Here is a 20,178-nt window from a genome sequence, read left to right as displayed (position 1 = left end):
TGGATTATAAATTACTTTCTTCGGATTCTTGCCTCACAGGCCATTCTTGAATCTCCAGAAAAGCAGCTAACACTAAACGAAATCTATAACTGGTTCACACGAATGTTTGCTTACTTCCGACGCAATGCAGCCACGTGGAAGGTAAGCTTTGCAGTCTTGAATTTTGACCTTTATAGATGAGAGAATCTTGTGGAGAAAAATCCAGTTACTGGGCAACAAGAATATTCCCCTTGCACTGGGAATGTGACTAGGAGAAGCATTTCATTGCGACTGAAGTGTTCAGATGGAGGAGCCCCAGCCCCTGCAAGAAAGGTGTGGCTGGATTTGCCGGAGAATTCTGCATAGGGAAGGGAGTTGACATTGCCACCCTTAACTCTGAGGTTGGCCCTATCACTTCCATAAACCATGGGTAACCGACAGTCATTTTCAGGGGCGTAACTAGGAGCCAAGCTGAGTAAGATCCTTCAGTGGTTAGATCAAAGCTCATCCGCCCCACAAGTAGAGGAAGCTGTGTAATCCATGTACTCACACAGCAGAAAGGGTGATTTCTGCCGGATGCAAGGTATCAATTATAAGAGTGGGTTCATGGTTACCCCAAGAAAGAAGGGTAGTTTCAGAACTATGTAATGTGCTGCTATCTGCCATAGACCAGGTCAGCTGCCAGACCTCCCCACTAGATAACCCTGTAGACACTTGGAGTCCCTTCTAAGTTTCATTAGCATTGATTCTGTGTTCCGTTAAGCCTCCTTGCCTAGGCATGGTGGTGCGTGCCAGGCATCCCAGCATTTGAGAAGTAGGGAGATTTTGGGTACAAAGCCAGGCAGGGCTACATAGATAGCCTTTGACACCTTCGCTCAGCTTCCTGGTTTGAATTTATCACATAGTGCCGAGTAGATCTGTTCAGTGCTGCCTGGCATTAAAGATGTGTCCTTATCCATAGTCTCAATGCAACAGGTACTCTTCTATGGGACTCTACCTCCTTGACTTAATAGGAAGAAATATGTTTTGTTTTTCCTCCTAAGATTCTATAAGAAAATTAGTATAGGCACAGAATTAATTCATTAGCCACATGGGGGCTGACAGGAAATTATACTGCAGGTCTTAGCTTCATTTCAGTCTCCTGCCTCAGGAGATAAAATACAATGACTCTTTAGCTACAAAACTTTTAAAAATTTAGGAAGGAGAAGCGTAAAGAAGACATTTTCCTCCAAATTGCTCTTTATAAATACCAAATGACCACATTTCAAAATAACTACCAGTTGTGGATGTGAATTTCAAACTCAAACCTCACTTTTCCAGCTTTGCAAAGTAAAGGCAGAAGTGTCACTAATACAGACAGCCCCACACGAAGTACTCAGCAGACAGTTTTTCTGTGTGTCCTTACCGGGACAATGATCCGAAAGACAAAAGTGGGATGGTGTCACTTGCTGATCCTTTTTTTCTTTTTAAAACCTCTGGATTTTTAGTTGCTTTCTTTTTTAATATGCAGAGCCCTCTAAATCACCTTTGCTCAGGATTAGCCCCTGGAGTCTTTGGATTTTTTTTTGTGCATTTTGATACTTCGGTGATTGACACCGCTTTTCTCCCCAGGTGTCTCCCTCACGGGTGCACATGTGCTCTCTTGATTTTGCAAGGGAAGTGCAAAATCTTTTCTTCTGTCTCCTCCATGATATTGGAAGGGATAGTTCCCCAAGCAATCTAAAGAAGAATTTGTTTCCTTAAAAGCTAGGTCCGGTTTACCTGTGTAGAGCTTTGTTTTTAAGCATAGCCTTTGCCAGTCATGACAGTATCAGGAGCCTACTTCCAGCTGTCCTCAGAGTCCCCTAGGAGCTCATTCTGTGGAGTCCACTGGTGAGCAGATTGTTATAGAAGTAATAAAGATGTGTCCCCTTATCCTCTAAGTAGTGTATCACAGAGAAGAATAACTTTTAGGTAACCTGATTAGTCACCAATCATTGTTTCCCAGAAATCTGAGAGACCTCTGAGAGTTTCAAGATTTGTCACCAAGAAAGCAAATTACTGTAGGAGAAGAATGTAGCTTGTCTGAACAATACAATGCTAGGTTCAAGTGAGGGCTTACATAAGGTGCCAAAATCTCAATACATGTGTCAGCTGCCTCTGCCTTCCCCAAGCCACTTACTCTGTGTGAAAAAACAAACGAAACAAAACAAAAGCTGCCACTAGTCAGTTGTAATAGTCTCAAGTCCATCATTGTGTCAGGCAAGACTGAAGTGTATCCAGTTTGGTTATCCAGTCAGGGTTGTGGATTTCCCTGAAAATATGAGACATTTAGAGCCTCTCTGCACTTGAATTAAGAGTATCCTTTTTGTTAGATATGAAGGATCCCACTCGGCAATGCCCAACAATGACTTTTAAACATAAGAAATGTAGAAACCTACTGCGGGAATATAGTTGTTTTGCCACTGAGAGCCCTGCTTGTTAAGTTCTTGGCATATGCTCAATTAGTTAAAGTTGCTTCTCCAAGTAATTGCCAATGTTCACAAATACTCTGGAAGCTAAGGCCTTGCTTCATGGCTGAGGCCGAACTCCCGTGGCCGAGTTAGCCCCCTCATTGTCTTTGCCGTTCAAGATGGTACTCTCGGTGGTAAAATCCTATTTAGGACTTTCCTTAATAAAACCTAGGCATGGTCTCAAAGCCAGACATTGCTGTGTATTTAAAACTGTTCATCTTTCATGATTTAAAAATAAAATAGTTTTTTGAATCCCACATAGATGGGTTTGTAAAAGAATAGTTCTTATACTTTACTGATTTTGACATCATTTTAACAATATTTTAGATTTGTGTGGAGGGACCTGCTTGGGACTTGCATGCATATTTACCAGTGTGTCTTCTGGTGGTGTGGTACCGGGAAATTAGGCTCAAATGCCAGAGTACCATCGATTCATAATCTGAGGTTTTTCCCTAAAAGACACTCAAAAGAAGGTCCTCCGTGGGGGGGAGGGGGTGGCGGCTGCAGCTCTGGGGGATGGTTTTACAGATGTGGGGCTGAATGTACTGCTGTGTTTTTTTTTTTTTTGTTTGTTTGTTTTTTGTTTTTTTTTTTTTTGAGTCTTTTCTTATAGAAAAAAAAATGTCAATGTTCTCTCTTTTATACCTGCTGCAGAATGCAGTGCGTCATAATCTTAGTCTCCACAAGTGTTTTGTGCGAGTAGAGAACGTTAAAGGGGCAGTATGGACAGTGGATGAAGTAGAGTTCCAAAAACGGAGGCCACAAAAGATCAGTGGGTACGTCCGCCATGTTTGAACTTCTTAGCCCAGCTCGGATTGCGCTAACAAGTGTACCGTAGAGGCTGCTAGGCGGCGTCAGACCAAAGACCTGGCTTTCACGTTTGTCTCAGTTAAGGGAAGCAAGCGAACATTTCATCCCTCCTGTCTCGTATACCCACCAGTCCCCCTGCCCCTGCTTGCTGGTCTCTGTTACATCCCATGCTAGTAGCTTTTAGGCAGCGTTGCATATTAACCCTCACGAGCCATTCGCTTATGCTTATTGCATTTTATTTTCTTTTTCCTGTTCCCCTGTATTGGATGTCTGTCCTGCCCCCAACCCCGCCTCCTTTTGTTGCCACTCCATCTCCTTTGCTGCTGCTCCTATCCCAGGGTGCCATTCGCACCAACCTCTCACTGCATAAGTGCTTTATCAGAGTAGAGGATGAGTTTGGGTCCTTTTGGACAGTTGATGATGAAGAGTTTATACGTGGCCGCCATATTCAACGAGGCCGTCCTCGCAAATACTGCCCCGGTGAAAACTCTGACGAGCTTGGCGCACAGTAAGAGCCTTTACTTGCTTTGTTCTCTTGTGTCTGCTGTTGCTTTGGCTTTGCATGGTTGACTCATCCCATGTGGTATGACATTCCACCCAAGAGCAGTGCCACAGCTTTCCGCGGCAGGGACTGAACGGTGTGATGTGTACGCGTACCTCGCTCATTTCTCTTTGGAACGCCAGTGCCTAGAACAATGCTTTTCCTGTGTCTCTAATGCCGATGATGATTGACCACATTTTGATCCAGCAGCTTACGGGGAGCCCTCAAAGCTAGATACTTCCCGTGTTACCCACAATTCCCGCAAATGAAAGGAAGTGGTGGTTACCATATGTATGTGGTGGGATAATTATTTTGCCTGTTCGAGCAGCAATCATTACCAACACACTAGGTGTGGGGGCGTGCGCCTGTCTGTAATGACAGCCCCTGGGAAGCTGAGGCAGGAAGGCTGCACATCCCAGGACAGCCTAGGCTTTTTGTAGAGAGACCCTGTCTCGGAAAAAAAAAAAAAAAAAAAACTGAAAACCAAATTGTCCTAAGTGCAGGGGAAAGATTGATAATGTCGTCCCCTTCAAAGTCTGTTGATGAATGAACCTCATTACCTACTGGAAGCCACACTTTTCCCTCAGTATGTCCAATGTAATTTTGTAGTGTTTTCTTTTTACTTATTTATTTATTTTAACTAGGGCAGCCCTATTTTTCTTTTTTAAAAACCAGTATCGTGGCTTCTTTTTACCTAGTCAGTAGAACGGGCAACAAATCAGAGCTTGCTCTCCCAGACTGGACAGACAGCAGCCGAGGCTCCTGCTTTACAAAGGAGGAGTAAACATGGGGTTGGGGTCCTGTGTAACTAAGAAGGAAACCTCTGAGCCGAGAGCTCCTCCCCTAGTCCCGGGCATCCTGCCACTCAGGCCTTACCTTCCAGCCGGAGCCTGGCAGCAGCTAACCCTTTGCAGCCTGGTCCCCGGGGGATAGATATCCCCGAGTGTGTTATAATTTAAGGCAGTTTCACCGGGATGAACCACTAGGCTCATCCCCGGAGGTATTCGCCCAGCCCGACCCCAAGAAAGATACAGAAAGCTTAACTTTCCTTCGGTTTGGTGACTGGGTGGGGGAAGAACTTAAAATGTGGAAGGCTACCATCGAACTTTAAAAAGCAGAACTTGGAGAGGACCTCTGGGCGGATTGCGTGTAACTTTGCCTTTTTTATCTTTCTCTTGCGCAGTAACCCTTCCCTTATTAAAAACATGCAGAGCGGCCACGCCTACTGCACACCTCTCAATGCAGCTTTACAGGTAAGATTAACGGCCATCCCCAGTCCGCAGCACAGGCGCCGGGCTCCCCCACTCATTTCAAAATATATTAGCCTCGCTCTAATTAGATATTAAATTTTAATTCCGTTAAACTTTTTTCTTAAGTGCACAAAGCATCGCTCTCCCCGGAGGCGAGCGCGTCGGGCTGCTTCAGCATTAGCAGGATGCTCAGCATTTTGAATATTGTGGCAAAAAAAAAAATTAAAAGTTCACTTATTAATATTTATCAGCAGTATCATAATTTCCATCCTCTTATTTCAGAATTTCACTTGAGGCAAAAATACCACAAGTGTAATTACTCTAGCACAGCTATTAATGTGCTGGATGATAGGCCGCTGTGTCACATGACCTTCCATTGTTCCCAGGTTTAAAGAGAAAGCGAGGCTTTATTAAGGTCCATTTCAACACCTTTGCTTTCTGTGGGGGCGGGCCCGGGTTGGTCTCCTCCCGTGGAAGTCAGTCTAAACAACAGGAAGCATCAGAAAAGTAGGAGTTGTCAGGAAAAGCCCAGTGATCGCAGCCTGCGATGTGTGTTTCCTACTGATGGATAAACACACCTTACCTCAGAGAGAGAGAGAGAGAGAGAGAGAGAGAGTCTTAGAAGGTGTGAGCCACAGGAGGAGCCATCTGTGTGCCTAGCCAGTCTTTAGGTTTCTTGTTCCTCACAGGTACCACACCACTAACTGATTGCTAAAAATTAATGGAGTATCTGGTATCACTTCTTTTAAATACCTAATGCCATTCTCAGGTCTCCCTTAAGAACTCAAGAGAGGTAGCCAGGAGCCTTGTAGCTATTGCTAGTTTTGGGGGTCTAGAGGGTTTTTTTTGTTTCTGATTTTTTTTTAACCTACCTTGATTAGTCTAGAAGACATAGCAAAAAGAATCTTGCAACATTTACATCACACACTCCGTAGAAAATCTCACGTTGGTTATCATGCCCTCCGAGCACTGTCCAGTGTGAATACCGTAACACCCCCTCAGCTGGCTGTTGGATTCTGTGATGTCTCTGGCTTTTCTGAGGGACCATAACATTACAAGTGAAGGCAGAAATAGAGAAGCAAATGCCCGAAAGGCTTGTAACGCCTGGCGTGATGGGGGAGGGGGAGGCACTGACAGCAGCCTGATTCCCACCGCTTGCTAAACAAATATTGACTGGAGCCCCTATCCCGGGTGCCACTGCTCTGTCTTCCCAGCTCACCCACAGCATCCTAGGATCCTCGTGGATAACACGCCCCTGACACAGTTCAAGGCAGATTCACTGAACTGAGCATCTCAGCAATTCTATTTATTTCTTTTTAGCCTGAACTAAATTTACTGGGAGAAACCACTTTCTTTTAATTACTCGTAGTTTACACAGTAACTTCACAAGAGTAAATGAAAGCCGGCTTATGCCACTGTAAATACCATGCATTAGTAACTTATTTTCCCTGGAGTCTTGTGAAGTATGAATTTAAAGGCGGCTCTATCTGGAATGATATTAAAATTACAAGCACATTTTACATTGGATTCCCTTTACTATGTGACTAATTTCAATTAGCGTGCCGTATCGTTACACATGCGTTCACGCTTCGTCTCTGAGACTTTTGTTTTCCTACCACTCTCCATGCTTCTGTGTTTCCCCTGCTCGCCCAAAACCAGCCTGCGGCTTTCCAGGAACAACTTAAGGAGTGCCTCCTTTGCCCCTCCCCTTGAATTTGGATTCCCCAGCAGTAGACAGCCAGTCATACAAGACGGCTTCCCGCCATGAAAATTAAATAAAGATCCCCACCAGCAGGGCCTTCCCTTCCGTTATCACTCACTCCCATTTTTCAAGGCAAGTAAAAATAACAGCACAACAATATCTTTTTTAAAAGAAAAAATTACTAGAGCGAGCACCATAATGGTGTGATATACAACTTATAAAATAGGACAGCAGAATCTACTACAGAAATAAAACATGGGGCTCGGGACAGATTGCGTTATGCTCTGAAAAAGTGAGGTAACTAAGGGTAACCATAAAGCTTCGTATTTATAGACTGCTTTTCCCCTGGGAGCGCAGAGCAGTTAACATTCCAAAAGCCTCGGTCCTTACGGACCCATGTGCAGTCCCTTAAGAACCTCTGTGCTGGGGGGAGGGGTGCCGGTTTGGTACGAAGCCACACTCTGTGCCCGGGTCATTTATATCAGTGAGTCCATTACAGACACGGTGGTACACCTGCTCCTAGGAGCATCAGCTACAGGAAGGACCTGTCTGAAGGTGGTAATTTGGGGGTGCTCTGGGCCTTCACTCTGCAAGGTACCACTCAAGAGGCACAGAGGTGGCCCAGGCCTCAGGATCTTACTGCAGCCTGGTGGCTACTGTTTTGTTTAAAGAGACCAGACTGTTTCTCTGTTACTTACACTGTGTCTGAGAGGTAAGGGTCTGCTACTGGGTGACTGTCATCACTATGGTTGCCCATGATCCATAACCCAATGTCAGTCACAAATGGTTTTTACCCATTACACTTTGAGAATCAAGAAGAATAAGTAGATACTCACTTATTTTTTTTAATGTGTATTTAATGTATGTGAGTATACTTTAGCTATCTTCAGACACACTAGAAGAGGGCACTGGATCCCATTTCAGATGGTGGTGAGCCACCATGTGGTTGCTGGGAACTGAACTCAGGACCTCTGGAAGAGCAGACAGTCCTCTTAACCACTGAGCCATAGCTCCAGCCTGATACTCACTTACCTTAATAGACAATCCTACAACTGTTTGCCTGGCTTCTACATGTCAGGTTGGGGCTCTGGAATCTAGTAAAATATCATGGTAGCATCAGCCCCAGCTTCTGCTCCATCTTGACTATTCAACAGCGCAACTCGAGGGCCACTCGGCTGACAGTGTAAGCAGGACTTAGATAGCAGGGAAGTGTCGTCACTGTGTGGTCTCACATGAGGCAGCTGAAGATGGCAGTCCAGCTGCAGCTGCCAATAATATTCCTATGCCAACTTCCCCGCCCAGAAAGAATAGAAACTTCTTACTGCATTGATAAAAGATGCGTTCAAAAAATGCTCGATGCAAACAGATTATCTGATAAACTACCAAGGAGTGGGAAATAGTCACCACACTGGGAAATGAGGAGACACCACCCTCATCTTTTTACTTGTAAAAAAAGGAAGCAGATAATTCCCGAGGGGAAAGAGCATGCTCAGGGCATGCTGGGAAATACTGCAGACGCTGGGTCTGTACAGGGAGCAAGACTGCAACTGACTGACAAGCAGGTTCTCTGCAGCGCAGCTGGGCTCCTTCTTCCCCCTTTGTTTCTGGCTCATACCTTCTCTTTGGTGCCAGCTTTTCTAGAAGAGTCAGGACTCTTCCATGACGGGCCAACCGAAGCCACTGTGCCAGCTTGTCTTGTGATCATACTCTCTCTCATTAGGATGGAGAACCAGGCATAGTGTAGTCTGCGAGAAGACAATTTTGATAAATCTTCATCTAATTACAGCTGCCTCTTTTCCCAAGTCTGTCCTCTTGAATAATAAAATGAAAAGTCACTTGGGCATACTCCCTACCTGAGGGAAACAAACGTGCTTTCTTCTGTCCAGTGATGTTTCTGACAACTGTTCACACCGCAGACAGGGTGGTCATATTTACGTCTGGGGTGACAGAAAATGAGCAGTATACTACCAGACTGTAGTTTGGGGTGGGTTTTATTGGAGGGGGGCTTTAAGTACTTTTTCCTGACACTCATTTGGAAGGGGATAACTTTGTCACCTTTAATGTGGGATATACTTAGTCATAAAGGAAATAAGACTTAGCCTTTTTTCCCCCCTTCTTTTCTTTTTTTCCCCTGGAGAGTTTTCTGCACTTCCAAACTTCTGCATGATTAGTCTGAGGCTGAAAGGTTGTGTGACGTTCCCATCGTCTGGTTATATCAGCCTTCACTAAGCAGGTTCATTTTAAAAAAATCATTTAAATGGGAATAGTAGGGGAGAAAAAAATGATTCCAGTTCTTCCTTTCCTATGAGTGCTTATGGAAGTTCTCATAAATTTGAGCCGTGTGGCCATATAATCTGATCAGATCTCGGCTATCCAATAGAACAGTCATCAAAGTGGATAAAGAAATGAAAATTCCATTATATTTCACTGTGATCTGGAAATATTCAGTTCTAATTTTTTTCTAAAAAAAAAAAAAAGAAATAGACATTGGCTATATACCTCATTTTAGAAACCTTTGTCTAAACCATGTGACTACCAGGCAGGAGCCAGCAGACGACTTCACCTGTAGACTCAATGGTACCCAGATATTTTACCCAAATGAAGCTCAAGGCTCCTAAACCAAAAATCCTACAGCTCTTGGAAACTGTCCACCGTGATACAGTGAACCCGAACCGAAAGCTATCAAACACACCACAGATCCGTAACCCAGAGCTTTCTTGTCCGGCTTCCCCTGTGACTTCATTGGGTTTCTCTTGGTTGATACAGGCTTCCATGGCTGAGAACAGTATACCTCTGTACACTACCGCCTCCATGGGGAACCCCACGCTGGGCAGCCTGGCCAGCGCCATCCGGGAGGAGCTGAACGGGGCCATGGAGCACACCAACAGCAACGAGAGTGACAGCAGTCCAGGCAGATCCCCTATGCAAGCTGTGTGAGTATTGTCTGCCTGAAGCTCCCTGTCCCCTAACCCAGTCTCCCTGTAAATACACACAAGGCCTTCTCTGGCCCTTCTAGACACCTTTCCTATTGTTTCTGATCACTTAGGAGCCCTGGAGTCACGTGTTAGTGCGTAAGAGGACTAGTGAGTAACTTTCCCCTAGAAGCAGTTGGCTTTATCCACAATAAGAACACACTTTGAGAAATCGAGAAGTTTCCTCCACTTTGAGTCTCAGACTGTTCCTTAATTCACACTTCAGTTTGTCTCCTAAGGTCACCATATACCTCCCCGAGGAAGCCTGAGGTGTGCTTAACTTGCAGGCAGGCCTAGCCTAGCGAGCGAGCAAAAAGATGCTTGTTTACTTGGTCTGCGTGCTAAGTTTAACCACTTGGGCCCATCGCCGCCGCCGCCTTCACCGCAGCATTATTACCAAGCATTAATGATGTCACAAATGAAAGGCGGCATGATTTATAGATTGCTCTTAAAATATCCAAAGGAAAATTAATAGGAGCATTACAGCAGCAGACGGCAGGATAATGAGAGCACATATAACTGAATGAAGAAGCAGTGGGCGACGGTTGCCTGGGCTGAATGCGAACCTTGGCAAGGCCACCGAGTCAGAGTGCCCCTCCGTGGTTGGTGAAGGTTATAAAGTGACCGCCTCCACCATAGCGCCCCCCCCCTTTGCATTCCTAAGAAGGGGCCTTTCTATGACAGAAGGCTCACCGTGCGATTCCAGATGCTTCTGTGTGCGGTGAACCCGGCTGCAAATGACTGTCTCCCATTCAGGGAGTCTCTCCAAAACCATAGTCCACTTTAAGTGACTAAGCCAGTTCAGCGTTTCCACTACTGTCTGCTCCAAGAATAGGCTGCTTGTCTGCACATTCTTTCTGAATTACTGACCAACATCTTATTTTAGGAAATTTGTGTGATGGGGATGGAAAATGTGACCTTTAACAAATACGGGCAGAGTGAACTGGCGTCTAGCGACAAAGGGGATAAATGGTATCTTCCAGCATAGTGGGGAAAATGTGAAATTTTACTTTCTAGCATTTGAGTCCCGTGCCCTGGGTGCTCGGAAAGGGGTCTTTAGAGGTAGAAGCCATGGTTTTTAACTTGTGGGCATAGTCCCCCAGAAATGACAGACCAGCATTTTAGGAAAGTGCGTGCCTTTCCCACTATTGCCACGGAATTTCATCTTCCCTCTAGGAAGCTGCTCTTTCTCCGACTCTCTTGTTGTCTCACTGATCTTCACCAGCGTTGTAAGGGATTTTGTATGTTTGGATGTCAATGTCCAGGAAGTTCAGAGCTACTGTGAATTGGTATCTAAGTCACTCCAAGACTTACCCACCCACTGGGAGAGTGTATGTGGAGTTACCCAGTGGAGGGCACGCTGTTTTCTTAGATTTCTGTTCAAACCCAAGGTGTAGTCGTGTTACTACCTTCCTGTTAGTAGAAAGATCAATAGGCAGAAAAAAGTAAATAAATTAAAAAAAAAAAAAGAAGGTCCACACAAGAGGCCTAGCAGTGATAGTTCATTTGCTTGACAGGATTGCGTGAACTGCAGCTGAGGCAGATGTATAGCAGTCATCCTAACGTGTAGCAAAGAAAAAGCTTCAACTGCTTGAAAGAAAGAAAAAGGGCCCCCCTCCCGCCCCCAGTGCTATCAGGACATGATGCTCGCACGTCAGGTTTACGCCCCGAGCCCCGTGGTTCTCTTCCTAGAACAGCTTCGCTGTACCGCTGTCAGTGCGGCAGCCAGCTAGTCGTGCTGACCTCCGTGCTTCCGCTAAGTGAGTCTATAATGAGAGATTTCATTCTTGTCCAGCGTGCATTACCCTGCTAGGATGCAAATTGTTTTTTAACCGTTCCAGTCTATTGAAATAAATCAAGCCATAAACTTTACAGCAAGGCTTACAAGCCACTGTTAGGACGCCGGCCCAGCACGTAGGCAGCGTGGTAATACAGCCCTCTCTGCCCTTCACTCTGCCGAGACACACACCACAGTATCGCCCTTCTCTTTGAAAAACAGAAGACGGTGCTCACATAATGATGGTCCGGGGGCCCGTGTACTTTCATTCTGGTAGGAGCCAAAGGGCCAGCACACCAAAGGCTCTGTGCTATGTGTGTACCCTGAGCGGAAACACAATGCCTTTAAAGACCAGTCAACTATAGGTAAAAAAGCTCATGTGCTCCCAGAATGGCTGTACAAAGGGATTACTCAGATGTAAGAGAACAGAGAGATGGTTTGGGCTCCATTATCTGTTAGGAACCTATTTTGGAAATAGTGGATGCTGGAGAGAAAGGGTGGGCCTGGTTGGGGGAGGCGTAAGAGTACATCCCATTGTACTGTGGATGGTACACTGTGTGTATGCCCAGTGGGAGGGAAGCCTTTAACCATGTGCCCCTTAGAGGAAAGGTCGTGCTGGCATGATGATTTTCAGGTTGTCACACAGTAGATCTAGTTGGTGGCATTGCCATCCATCGTATGAGCGGCACTGGGATAGGCTGTGTAGATATGGCAGCACCTAGCACCTATGCTTGGGGGCAGTGAGTATGCAGTGAATTCCAGAGAGAGCAAAATAGGTCTCTGGTGTGAGGAACTCCCTTTGGGGGAGCCTTCAGTTGGTCTGTCATTGTTTGGGGCTGGATCTAGAAAAGAACGATTTACAGTTGTAAAGCAAGGACTTAACATGAAGACAAGTCTGCTTTCTCTAGGGTTTCCCAGCCTTCCCTCCAAGGCTTTGTAGAATGTCATCAGATTGCTCCCTGCGAACCATAGATTATTAAGAACTAAGTGTGATAGCTTTTAAAAACTTGAAGCACGAAAGGAAGTGTGACTTTGGAAGAGTAGCAGTTGAGCCTCAGTAACCGGTTAAAAATTGAGCCTCAGTAACTGATTAAAATTAATTTTTTAAGGGGCTAATTCCTGTCGCTGGACATGACTCCACCCTCAGAGTCAGTGGTGACATGAAGTCACAGTTGTCGATAGTGAAATCAGGAGGCAGACAGGAAAATCCACTGTGGTCAGTAAAGCTTGGGGGTGCGGGTCAAGGTAAGATGGACTCTACTCACACCTGCTCGCCAGGCCACAGACGGTTTTTCTAAATTAACGCTTGGGACACTGAGATGGAGCCTCACTTGATAGAGCCCCTCTGCAAATTAATATCCCAATAAATCAGGAGAACCGTAAAGATGTTTTGGCCTCTGCTCCTACAGTTCCATTCTTAGACATTTATCCCAAGGAGGTAAATCAACAGAAGGAGGAAGATTAATGGCTAGCAGTGGTTTACTGTACTCTGCAAACAGCAGAGGGGAAGGAAGGTGATTAGAGAACGCCGGCTGTTAAGGTCCTGACTTATCAACAGACGGAATCACATAGAGCCAGAGAAACTGTAATGGAAAAGCCAAAAGAAAAACAGTAAAAAAAAAAAAAATCCCCACTATGTGTAAGGTTTGCAATAATCTAATCTTCAAAGGGAAGGGAGAAGCAGGCACTCACTGTGACCGGGGCTGGCTGACTGCACAGACGTGTGATGTGTACATTGGTGCCCCACACCTGGAAGGACCCTGCCCTCATTGAAATGTCTTGAGTCTTTAAAGTTGTGGATATTTTTCATTCAGGGGCTCTACAAACTATATAGCCAGGCCAGACCTTATTTCAAAAGCAAGGATGACCACACTATTAAAACTTTTAAGTAGCTCTAACCCATATAGAAAATGTACTGTGGGGCTTGGGTTGGTTTTGCAAGTGGCTTTTAAGAACGTGGGCATAATTGTTTCAGGCTATTTATCTGACATCTAGCAACGCCCCCCTTCCCCCTATGCAATACTAATTTTAGTGTCAATTGATTTTGAAGGTTCCTGTCTTCCAGAGCAGCCCGAAAGCGTGCCTCGCTTTGGTTTTAAATGGTTCCAGGCGCCTTCAAGGCCTTCATACAGCACCCAAGTATTTAGGAAGCCAGCCATCCCCAGCACCACCTCTTACTACCAATACGTGATAATGTCCATTATAAGTCCCTCCCACTCACAGCCTGTCCGGGAGATGTGTTCGGTTTTTAACTTGAATGGTTCTTTTACATATCAAAAGCCCCCTGCAACAGAAAGCCATTTGTATTGGCAAAAGATCAGTTGTAAATATGATTTACGAACAGCTTTTCGCAGTTTGTTATCAGAGTGGTTTTGTGTGATCGAGCCAGCCCTCTCTAGATGAACCGAGCCCCCAATCCATAATGAGAAAGTTGGCAGCTCTCAAGGTAGCGAGAGTGTCCCAGTGGCGGCTACCAGCCGCGCCTCATGTTTTGCCTTGTTTACAGCTGACAGCGTTATTATTCTGATTGGGGCTCTGCTCTCTTATCATATTGTTGTGTTGAGCAAGCCTTTTCCTCTCCGTTTGTGTTTCCTGGCAGGGCTTTTCTTGCCTTATTGACAGTTTGTAAAAATATGCATTAATTTGGAGCTTCAAGCATGTATCATGGTGTCTCTTTGCTGTGTTTGCCTGAAGTTGATTAATGATGGAACCTCGCTTGGGGTCGTCCTCTGGAGGGTTCTTTCACAGGTTCTGCATGTTAACTAGCAACGCAGAACACACAGCAAGCCATGATTAGCCCAGCCTCCTGAGCTCAGTGGTCCCCTCGAACCGCTGCCGGATTACAGATTCTCATTTCACATAAATATTTGCAGGGTGGCATTTGTCCACCCAGGATGTCACTACAGGGCCTGTTTCTTGGTACTCAAAAGTATGGTCCTGGGACCAGCACCATCCCCAGGAATCTCTTAGAAATGTGTAGACTGAGCTCCATACACTACTGTCACAAGGTCCTCCAGTAACTCGTACGTCCTGAAAAGCAAGAGAAATTATTTCTGCACAGAGTAGGTCTAAAACAGCAGCATCCAAGACTCTCTTCACCAGTGCTGTGCTGTGATCACACTGAGTAGTACAGAAACCCCCGGCACATGCGGCCCCTGGTCCTGTGGGGTGTAGGCAGTGCGAACCTGCAGCAGTCAAAGGAAGTTTCCCACCGTGTGTGAAAGACTGGCTTTCGGCCGTGGCTACGGCCAAGGTTATTCTGCCTCTGCTGGGCCCTGTCTCCATAAAACGGTCTTGTAGGTTGCCCCAACAGCAGTGCATCAATCTGGATGCTCCCCTAAGTGTGTTTCTCTTTCTCTCTCTCTCTCTCTGTAGGCACCCCATACACGTCAAGGAGGAACCCCTCGACCCCGAGGAAGCTGAAGGGCCTCTGTCCTTAGTGACAACAGCCAACCACAGTCCAGATTTTGACCACGACAGAGATTACGAAGACGAACCTGTAAACGAGGACATGGAGTGAACCCTTGGGCGGGCCGACCCCCGAGACCGAAGATTGGGAAAGAAGCAAAACAAATTAAAAAAAAATAAAAAGAAAGAAAAGCAAAAAGAAAAAAGAAAAGAAACCACGTCAAAAGTTAGCAGTGAAAGCGTCCTCCGCTTCTTGTACAGTCTGGAGGATTTTCACTACATTTTGACAACTCTGAAATGTGTTAACTCTTAGTGCCATCAAGAATCCCATTTGGGAGTATTTTTGATTTTTCTACTTTTTGTTGACAAAAGGGATTTGTACTCTGTGCATTGGATGGACCTGTTTGGTACTTGGGATTTTCCTCTTTGAGTCAACATCAGTGTTGTAAATTCGATAAACGGATTCACTTTTAGCAGCAGACTTTGAACTGCAGTTTCGCCCGGCCGACGCCGGACACCGAGGACACCCGACTGAGCTCACGTACCTGCACTGCAGACCAAGCCTTCGCCCGAATTCGAGACTCCAGTGGACGACCTATTTGCACAGCACTGCATGTTGATTTCACTGCCTTTACTCACTTTGGTTGGTTTGTTTTTGTTTTCCGCTTCCAGTTGGGATGGGGGAAGGCCTTTGTGTGTGTATTGGGGGGAGGGGTTAAAAATAATTATCCCAAACTTTTTAATGTATTGCTTTTTTTTTTCTTTTCTTTTTTTTTTTTGCTTCTTCTTTACCATTTTAAGTTCTGACCTCAGGCCTCCATTTGGGCCCAGGGCCTCTTGGAGGCTTCGTGTTTTCTGTACCTTGTGATGAATGTTAATAGGCGTTTTTATTATACAAAGCTGAATGCCGTTTTCCTCCTCGTCTGTAGTTCTCTGGCACTCATTCCATTTTTCCTATAGACATCGCCATGTTTCTCTCAAGTTCAAAACAAAACAAAACAAAACATTCCGTTTCGGTCTTTTTCCATAAAAAAAGATCCCGAAGGCTGCACCTTACACCTGAAGGTCCCCCCAACACGGGGACATGACGTCCTGCCAGAACGAGAATGACAGAAAAGAAAAGAGAGAAACGCACGCGCGCACACACTGTAGGGACATAGCAGATTCATTTCACAAAAGCAGTATTGGGGGTGGGACGGGGACTGTTGGAGATTTTTCTTTTTAGTTTTTCATAGCACCCGCCATTGTGAGTAACCGCTACCACGTCAGGAAACACAGGCACGAAAGAAAACAGAAGAGAGTAAGCAAGTCCTTAATACTTAGACTGTCGTGATGGCCGTGGAAGGTTTCCCCTCCTATCATCAAGTGACCAGGACTGCAGGCCTTGGGTTACCCTTACCAGCATAGGTTGCTTTGTTTGCAAAAAAATGACCAAAAAGCCAGCTTCGCTAAGCAACGTACACTCAGCATGGTGACAGGGCTGAGTCTGCTTCGGTTCAGACCTGCTCGGTGGCATTCATCTGTTTTAATGCAAATGAGGCTTCACATTGAACTTGTTATGGGAGTTAATGAGGACTGGGCTCAGCAGACGCTAATGTGTCAGTTTCCAGTGTGCTAAGTCGGTACTGCAGCTCGGTCTGCAATGTGAGCATCACAGCCACCACCCCAGTAGCACAGACTTCACGGAAGAGGACACCAGGTAGACGGAGGCTCCCAGGACCAGGGCCCACAGAACGTGATGGCTCTAGGTCAGTATGGCCCTCAGCCCTTCGAACCCCTCCGCACCGTCTGCGCCCACTTCCCTGACGTTTATTTATCTGGGGACGTAGCTTTTGTTTGGGTTTAGTTTGAGAGCCTTTCGGAGCTTAATTTATATACTTTGTACCTTTTATTTCTAAAATTACCAAAGATATTACGCAAAGGTAAATTATTTTCTTTTATGCTTTATCTGATGAAGCCAAATATCCTCTATTGTTGATCAAAGGAGGCGAAAGGATTCAGAGGCAAATGTGAGGTCCGGGCTATTGCTAACCTGAGGGAAATGACTACCCATCAGCAGAGTTCACTTAGCAGACTACGTAGGCAATGGAACCAAAGGTTTTTCCTTTTTTTTTTTCTAGGTTATTTTTTTCTTTCTTTCCTTCTTTTCTCTATCTATAGAGAGACCAAAACTAACTCCTGGAAGGAGAAAAATACGGGGCTACTGCAGAGAAAAGAAACCAAGACAATAGTATTATAGCTCCTACGGAAAGAATGGGCTATCATCTCAAAGAGAGAGAATTGAATGTATGATGCTGAAACTTAGAATATAATGGAGGAGACACTTAGGATGAATTCAGAGAGAACAGAGAAGTGTCTGGCTGCATGAGACCACTTCTAGAATAAAGAGAATTTTAGAACGTTCAGATGCCACTTTTGTTTAAGGGCTGTGCTCTGATCGCTGCGTTAATTTTGGTTTTATCTTGGCTTTTATCCTCTGGTTCCCTTCTGGTTTTTTTTTTTTTTTTTTTTTTGTTGTTGTTTTTCCCCCCCTCTCAAATTATGATTTGGTCAGTGTTTTTCATTTCCACACACAAGAAAAAGGTGGCATTCCCATCCACTCGTAAGCTTAGACTAGAACATCTTTGGCAATTACTCCTGAAGGTTTGCTGTGCTTTTATAGAGGGGCAGTCTGTGGTTATTCATGCCCCGCCCTGTCCCCCCTCTTTTCCAGGCAGCTTCATGATGTGCAGGCAGTAGCCAGGCAGGGTCATTGGAAGGGGGCCCTGTGCTTCTAAACTGAGTGGTTGCTGGTTAGATATTCAAAAGAGGATAAAAATCTGGTAGATTAGTTCATTCTCAGCATGTGTAGCTAGACACGAGTAAAGATAGCGCATGAGGACTGTTAGTACGCATACCTCAGTTCAAACCTTTAGGGAATGAGTAAAAAAAAAATTAAAAATATACCTTTCACTCAGTCACACTTAGTCGTATGTCTTGCATGCTTAGTCTAAAGACTGTAGCAGAGAATAAATAAAAAAGAAGAATTAGGTTTTATGTATCTTTGCAGGTGTCATAGCCTCGAAGAAGAACCAACTGAAAAAAAAAAAAAAAGAAAAAGTCTCAGGCTTTACAGCAAGCAATCTTCACTCTGACTTTTACAGTTCTGATTCTGTCCCTCGGGGGGATTGTGGTCGCTTCTCTAGAATGGGGTTGCTTCGGTTGTACATATATCCCGATGTGTCTGTGTGGGTCTTTGTCTTTTTGCGGGGGAGGGCTGAGGGGAGGGGTTTTTTTTTGTTTTGTTTTGTTTTAATTATTTTATTTTTTAGGTATTGTTCCTAAAAAGGAATAAATGCATACACCTGTTTGTCAAAACATCTTTGCTTTTTGTGCAACTGCATTTTATTAATGATACTTTTTTTTAAAGAAAAAAAAGGAAAAGAAAATAGTATCTTTGGGGGCAAATCTACTGTATGTAATGGGTTTGCAGTCAGTGCTGAACATGTGCTTTATTTCCCTGCCCCTGATTTACAAACGCTGGATGACATGTTGATATATGGGAAGAAGGAAAAAACTCCACACTTCTCTCTCCCTCTCTCTCTCTCTCCCTCCCTCCTTCCCTCCCTCCCCCAACCCCCTTGCTTTTAAATTGTAACATAGTTGACATAATTTGTTTCTTTTCCTACCCTCATTATTTGGAACATTTTGTACTTTGTACAGGTTCGTGGAGTGGGGAGAGAGAGAGAGAGAGAGAGAGAGAGAGAGAGAGTGAGTGAGTGTGGGTGTTACTCCGTTTTTGATACATTCCTATTTCTTGTGTTTATCACACCACTGCCTCCTTGACTATCTTAAACAAGTTCCTAAGTTTGAAAAGAGAAAAAAAAATGTTTAAAAAAAATGTTCTCTCTTGCCGCAGTCAATATTTTTGCATGATGAAATTCCAGGCTCACACTTTAAAAGTTTTATCAGTAAAGTAGTGATTAATAATGGGAAGTGTTGCAAATATGGAACTCTTTGTATAAAAGTTTTTTTACAAGGTCCCAAGGTGTAAAGACAATTTTGTTACTCTTTTCTTTCTTTTCTTAGCAAATCTAAGCAAACATGAGGGAGATTGGACCTATGTGTCAGACACAGTCATGATGAGGACCCACCTCCATGTTCTTAGGGTCTATCCATGTGAGAAGGCTTAGGGCCATCAAAGGGTGAACTGTCTAGGCTTGCGTGCATGGCGACCCAGCTGCCAGTCCCTTCCCCACATCAGAAGATAGTTGACTTCATATTCTTAGCATCTTCAGCCATAATAAAGCCTTGGTTTAAAAGAAAAGAAAAGAAAAGAAAAGAAAATAATAGAGCCAAAAACACAATATAAATCACTAGCTCCTTTATTTTCTTCAGTTACAACATTGAATCGAAAAGTCTCTCCTCCTTTCCACATTCTAGCTGAGCTCTCTGTCTCCCAGGGCAAAAAGCAAACTCTGCTAATTAAATCTTTTCCGTACCTGTTGGTCAGTGCCATACCCTCCTGACAGTCTGGAAGTGGTTTACAACTCGGTTTTACTCTATTATCCTGAGAAGCAAATGGACAATTCTAATGGCGTCTTGTGGGTCCAGTGTAACTCAAAGCGGTCCCTGCTACCCAGGAGCCTGGGTAGAGGTGGTGCGGTCTGGGTTGTGAGTGTGGTGCTCTCTGTATCTGTGATGCCACTAACAGGGATTGTTTTGTTTTGTTTTGATAAGGCATAAAAGAATCTCATTCCTTGACATCAACTGTAATTCCATCATTCCATGTCTGTGGATACAGACAATAAAAAAAAAAAAAGTTGTGTAGTCAGTAGTAATTACTGACATGAGCGCATTCTCAAATGCAATAAAAATGCTGGTTGTTCACACTGGTAGACAAAGTTGCCACAGACTAAGTTTTTTCCCCACTTCTGACCTCTACATCAGTCACACACCCCAAGCTGCCTCTTAGCAGCTACTCCAAGCCAGGTTCCCAATCAGCCCTCACTGGCATCGGCGAGCAGGCTAAGGGAAGGGTCCCGAGGAAAGGCAGACGGGTTAGTTCCTTCAGAGGGAACATACTGTCTTTCTTCACCAAGTGTGATAAAGAGGAAAGAAAAAAGTTTAATAACTAACACGGAGAGAGCCAAACTAAAATTTCAGAGGAAAGCAATTTCATGAATAATTCATTGACATTTCACATCTGCAAGATCAGTCATCCAAATAAAACGCTAACGTCAAAACCATGCACCATCTACAGCATTC

General features: G+C 44.7%; 1 protein-coding gene across 36 annotated transcripts in view; it reads left to right on the top strand.

Annotated features, from left to right (window-relative positions):
• The window catches only part of Foxp1 (forkhead box P1), a 691,302-nt gene extending 671,494 nt beyond the window's left edge, over positions 1-19,808 (top strand). For 35 of the 36 annotated variants that reach the window (XM_063285823.1, XM_063285827.1, XM_063285826.1 and 32 more), the window contains 5 exons: positions 40-141; positions 3,126-3,247; positions 5,006-5,075; positions 9,541-9,707; positions 14,899-19,808. In XM_063285823.1, coding sequence (XP_063141893.1) covers positions 40-141; positions 3,126-3,247; positions 5,006-5,075; positions 9,541-9,707; positions 14,899-15,043 — 606 coding nt within the window. In that variant the 3' untranslated portion in view covers positions 15,044-19,808. The remainder of the gene's footprint in view (positions 1-39; positions 142-3,125; positions 3,248-5,005; positions 5,076-9,540; positions 9,708-14,898) is intronic. The other variant, NM_001034131.2, reaches the window with a different exon arrangement.
• Positions 19,809-20,178: the final 370 nt, after the last annotated feature.

The sequence above is a fragment of the Rattus norvegicus genome, chromosome 4, assembly GCF_036323735.1.
Source record: "Rattus norvegicus strain BN/NHsdMcwi chromosome 4, GRCr8, whole genome shotgun sequence".
Taxonomy (NCBI): Eukaryota; Metazoa; Chordata; class Mammalia; order Rodentia; family Muridae; genus Rattus; species Rattus norvegicus.
This window is presented reverse-complemented; position numbering and strand designations above follow the sequence as displayed.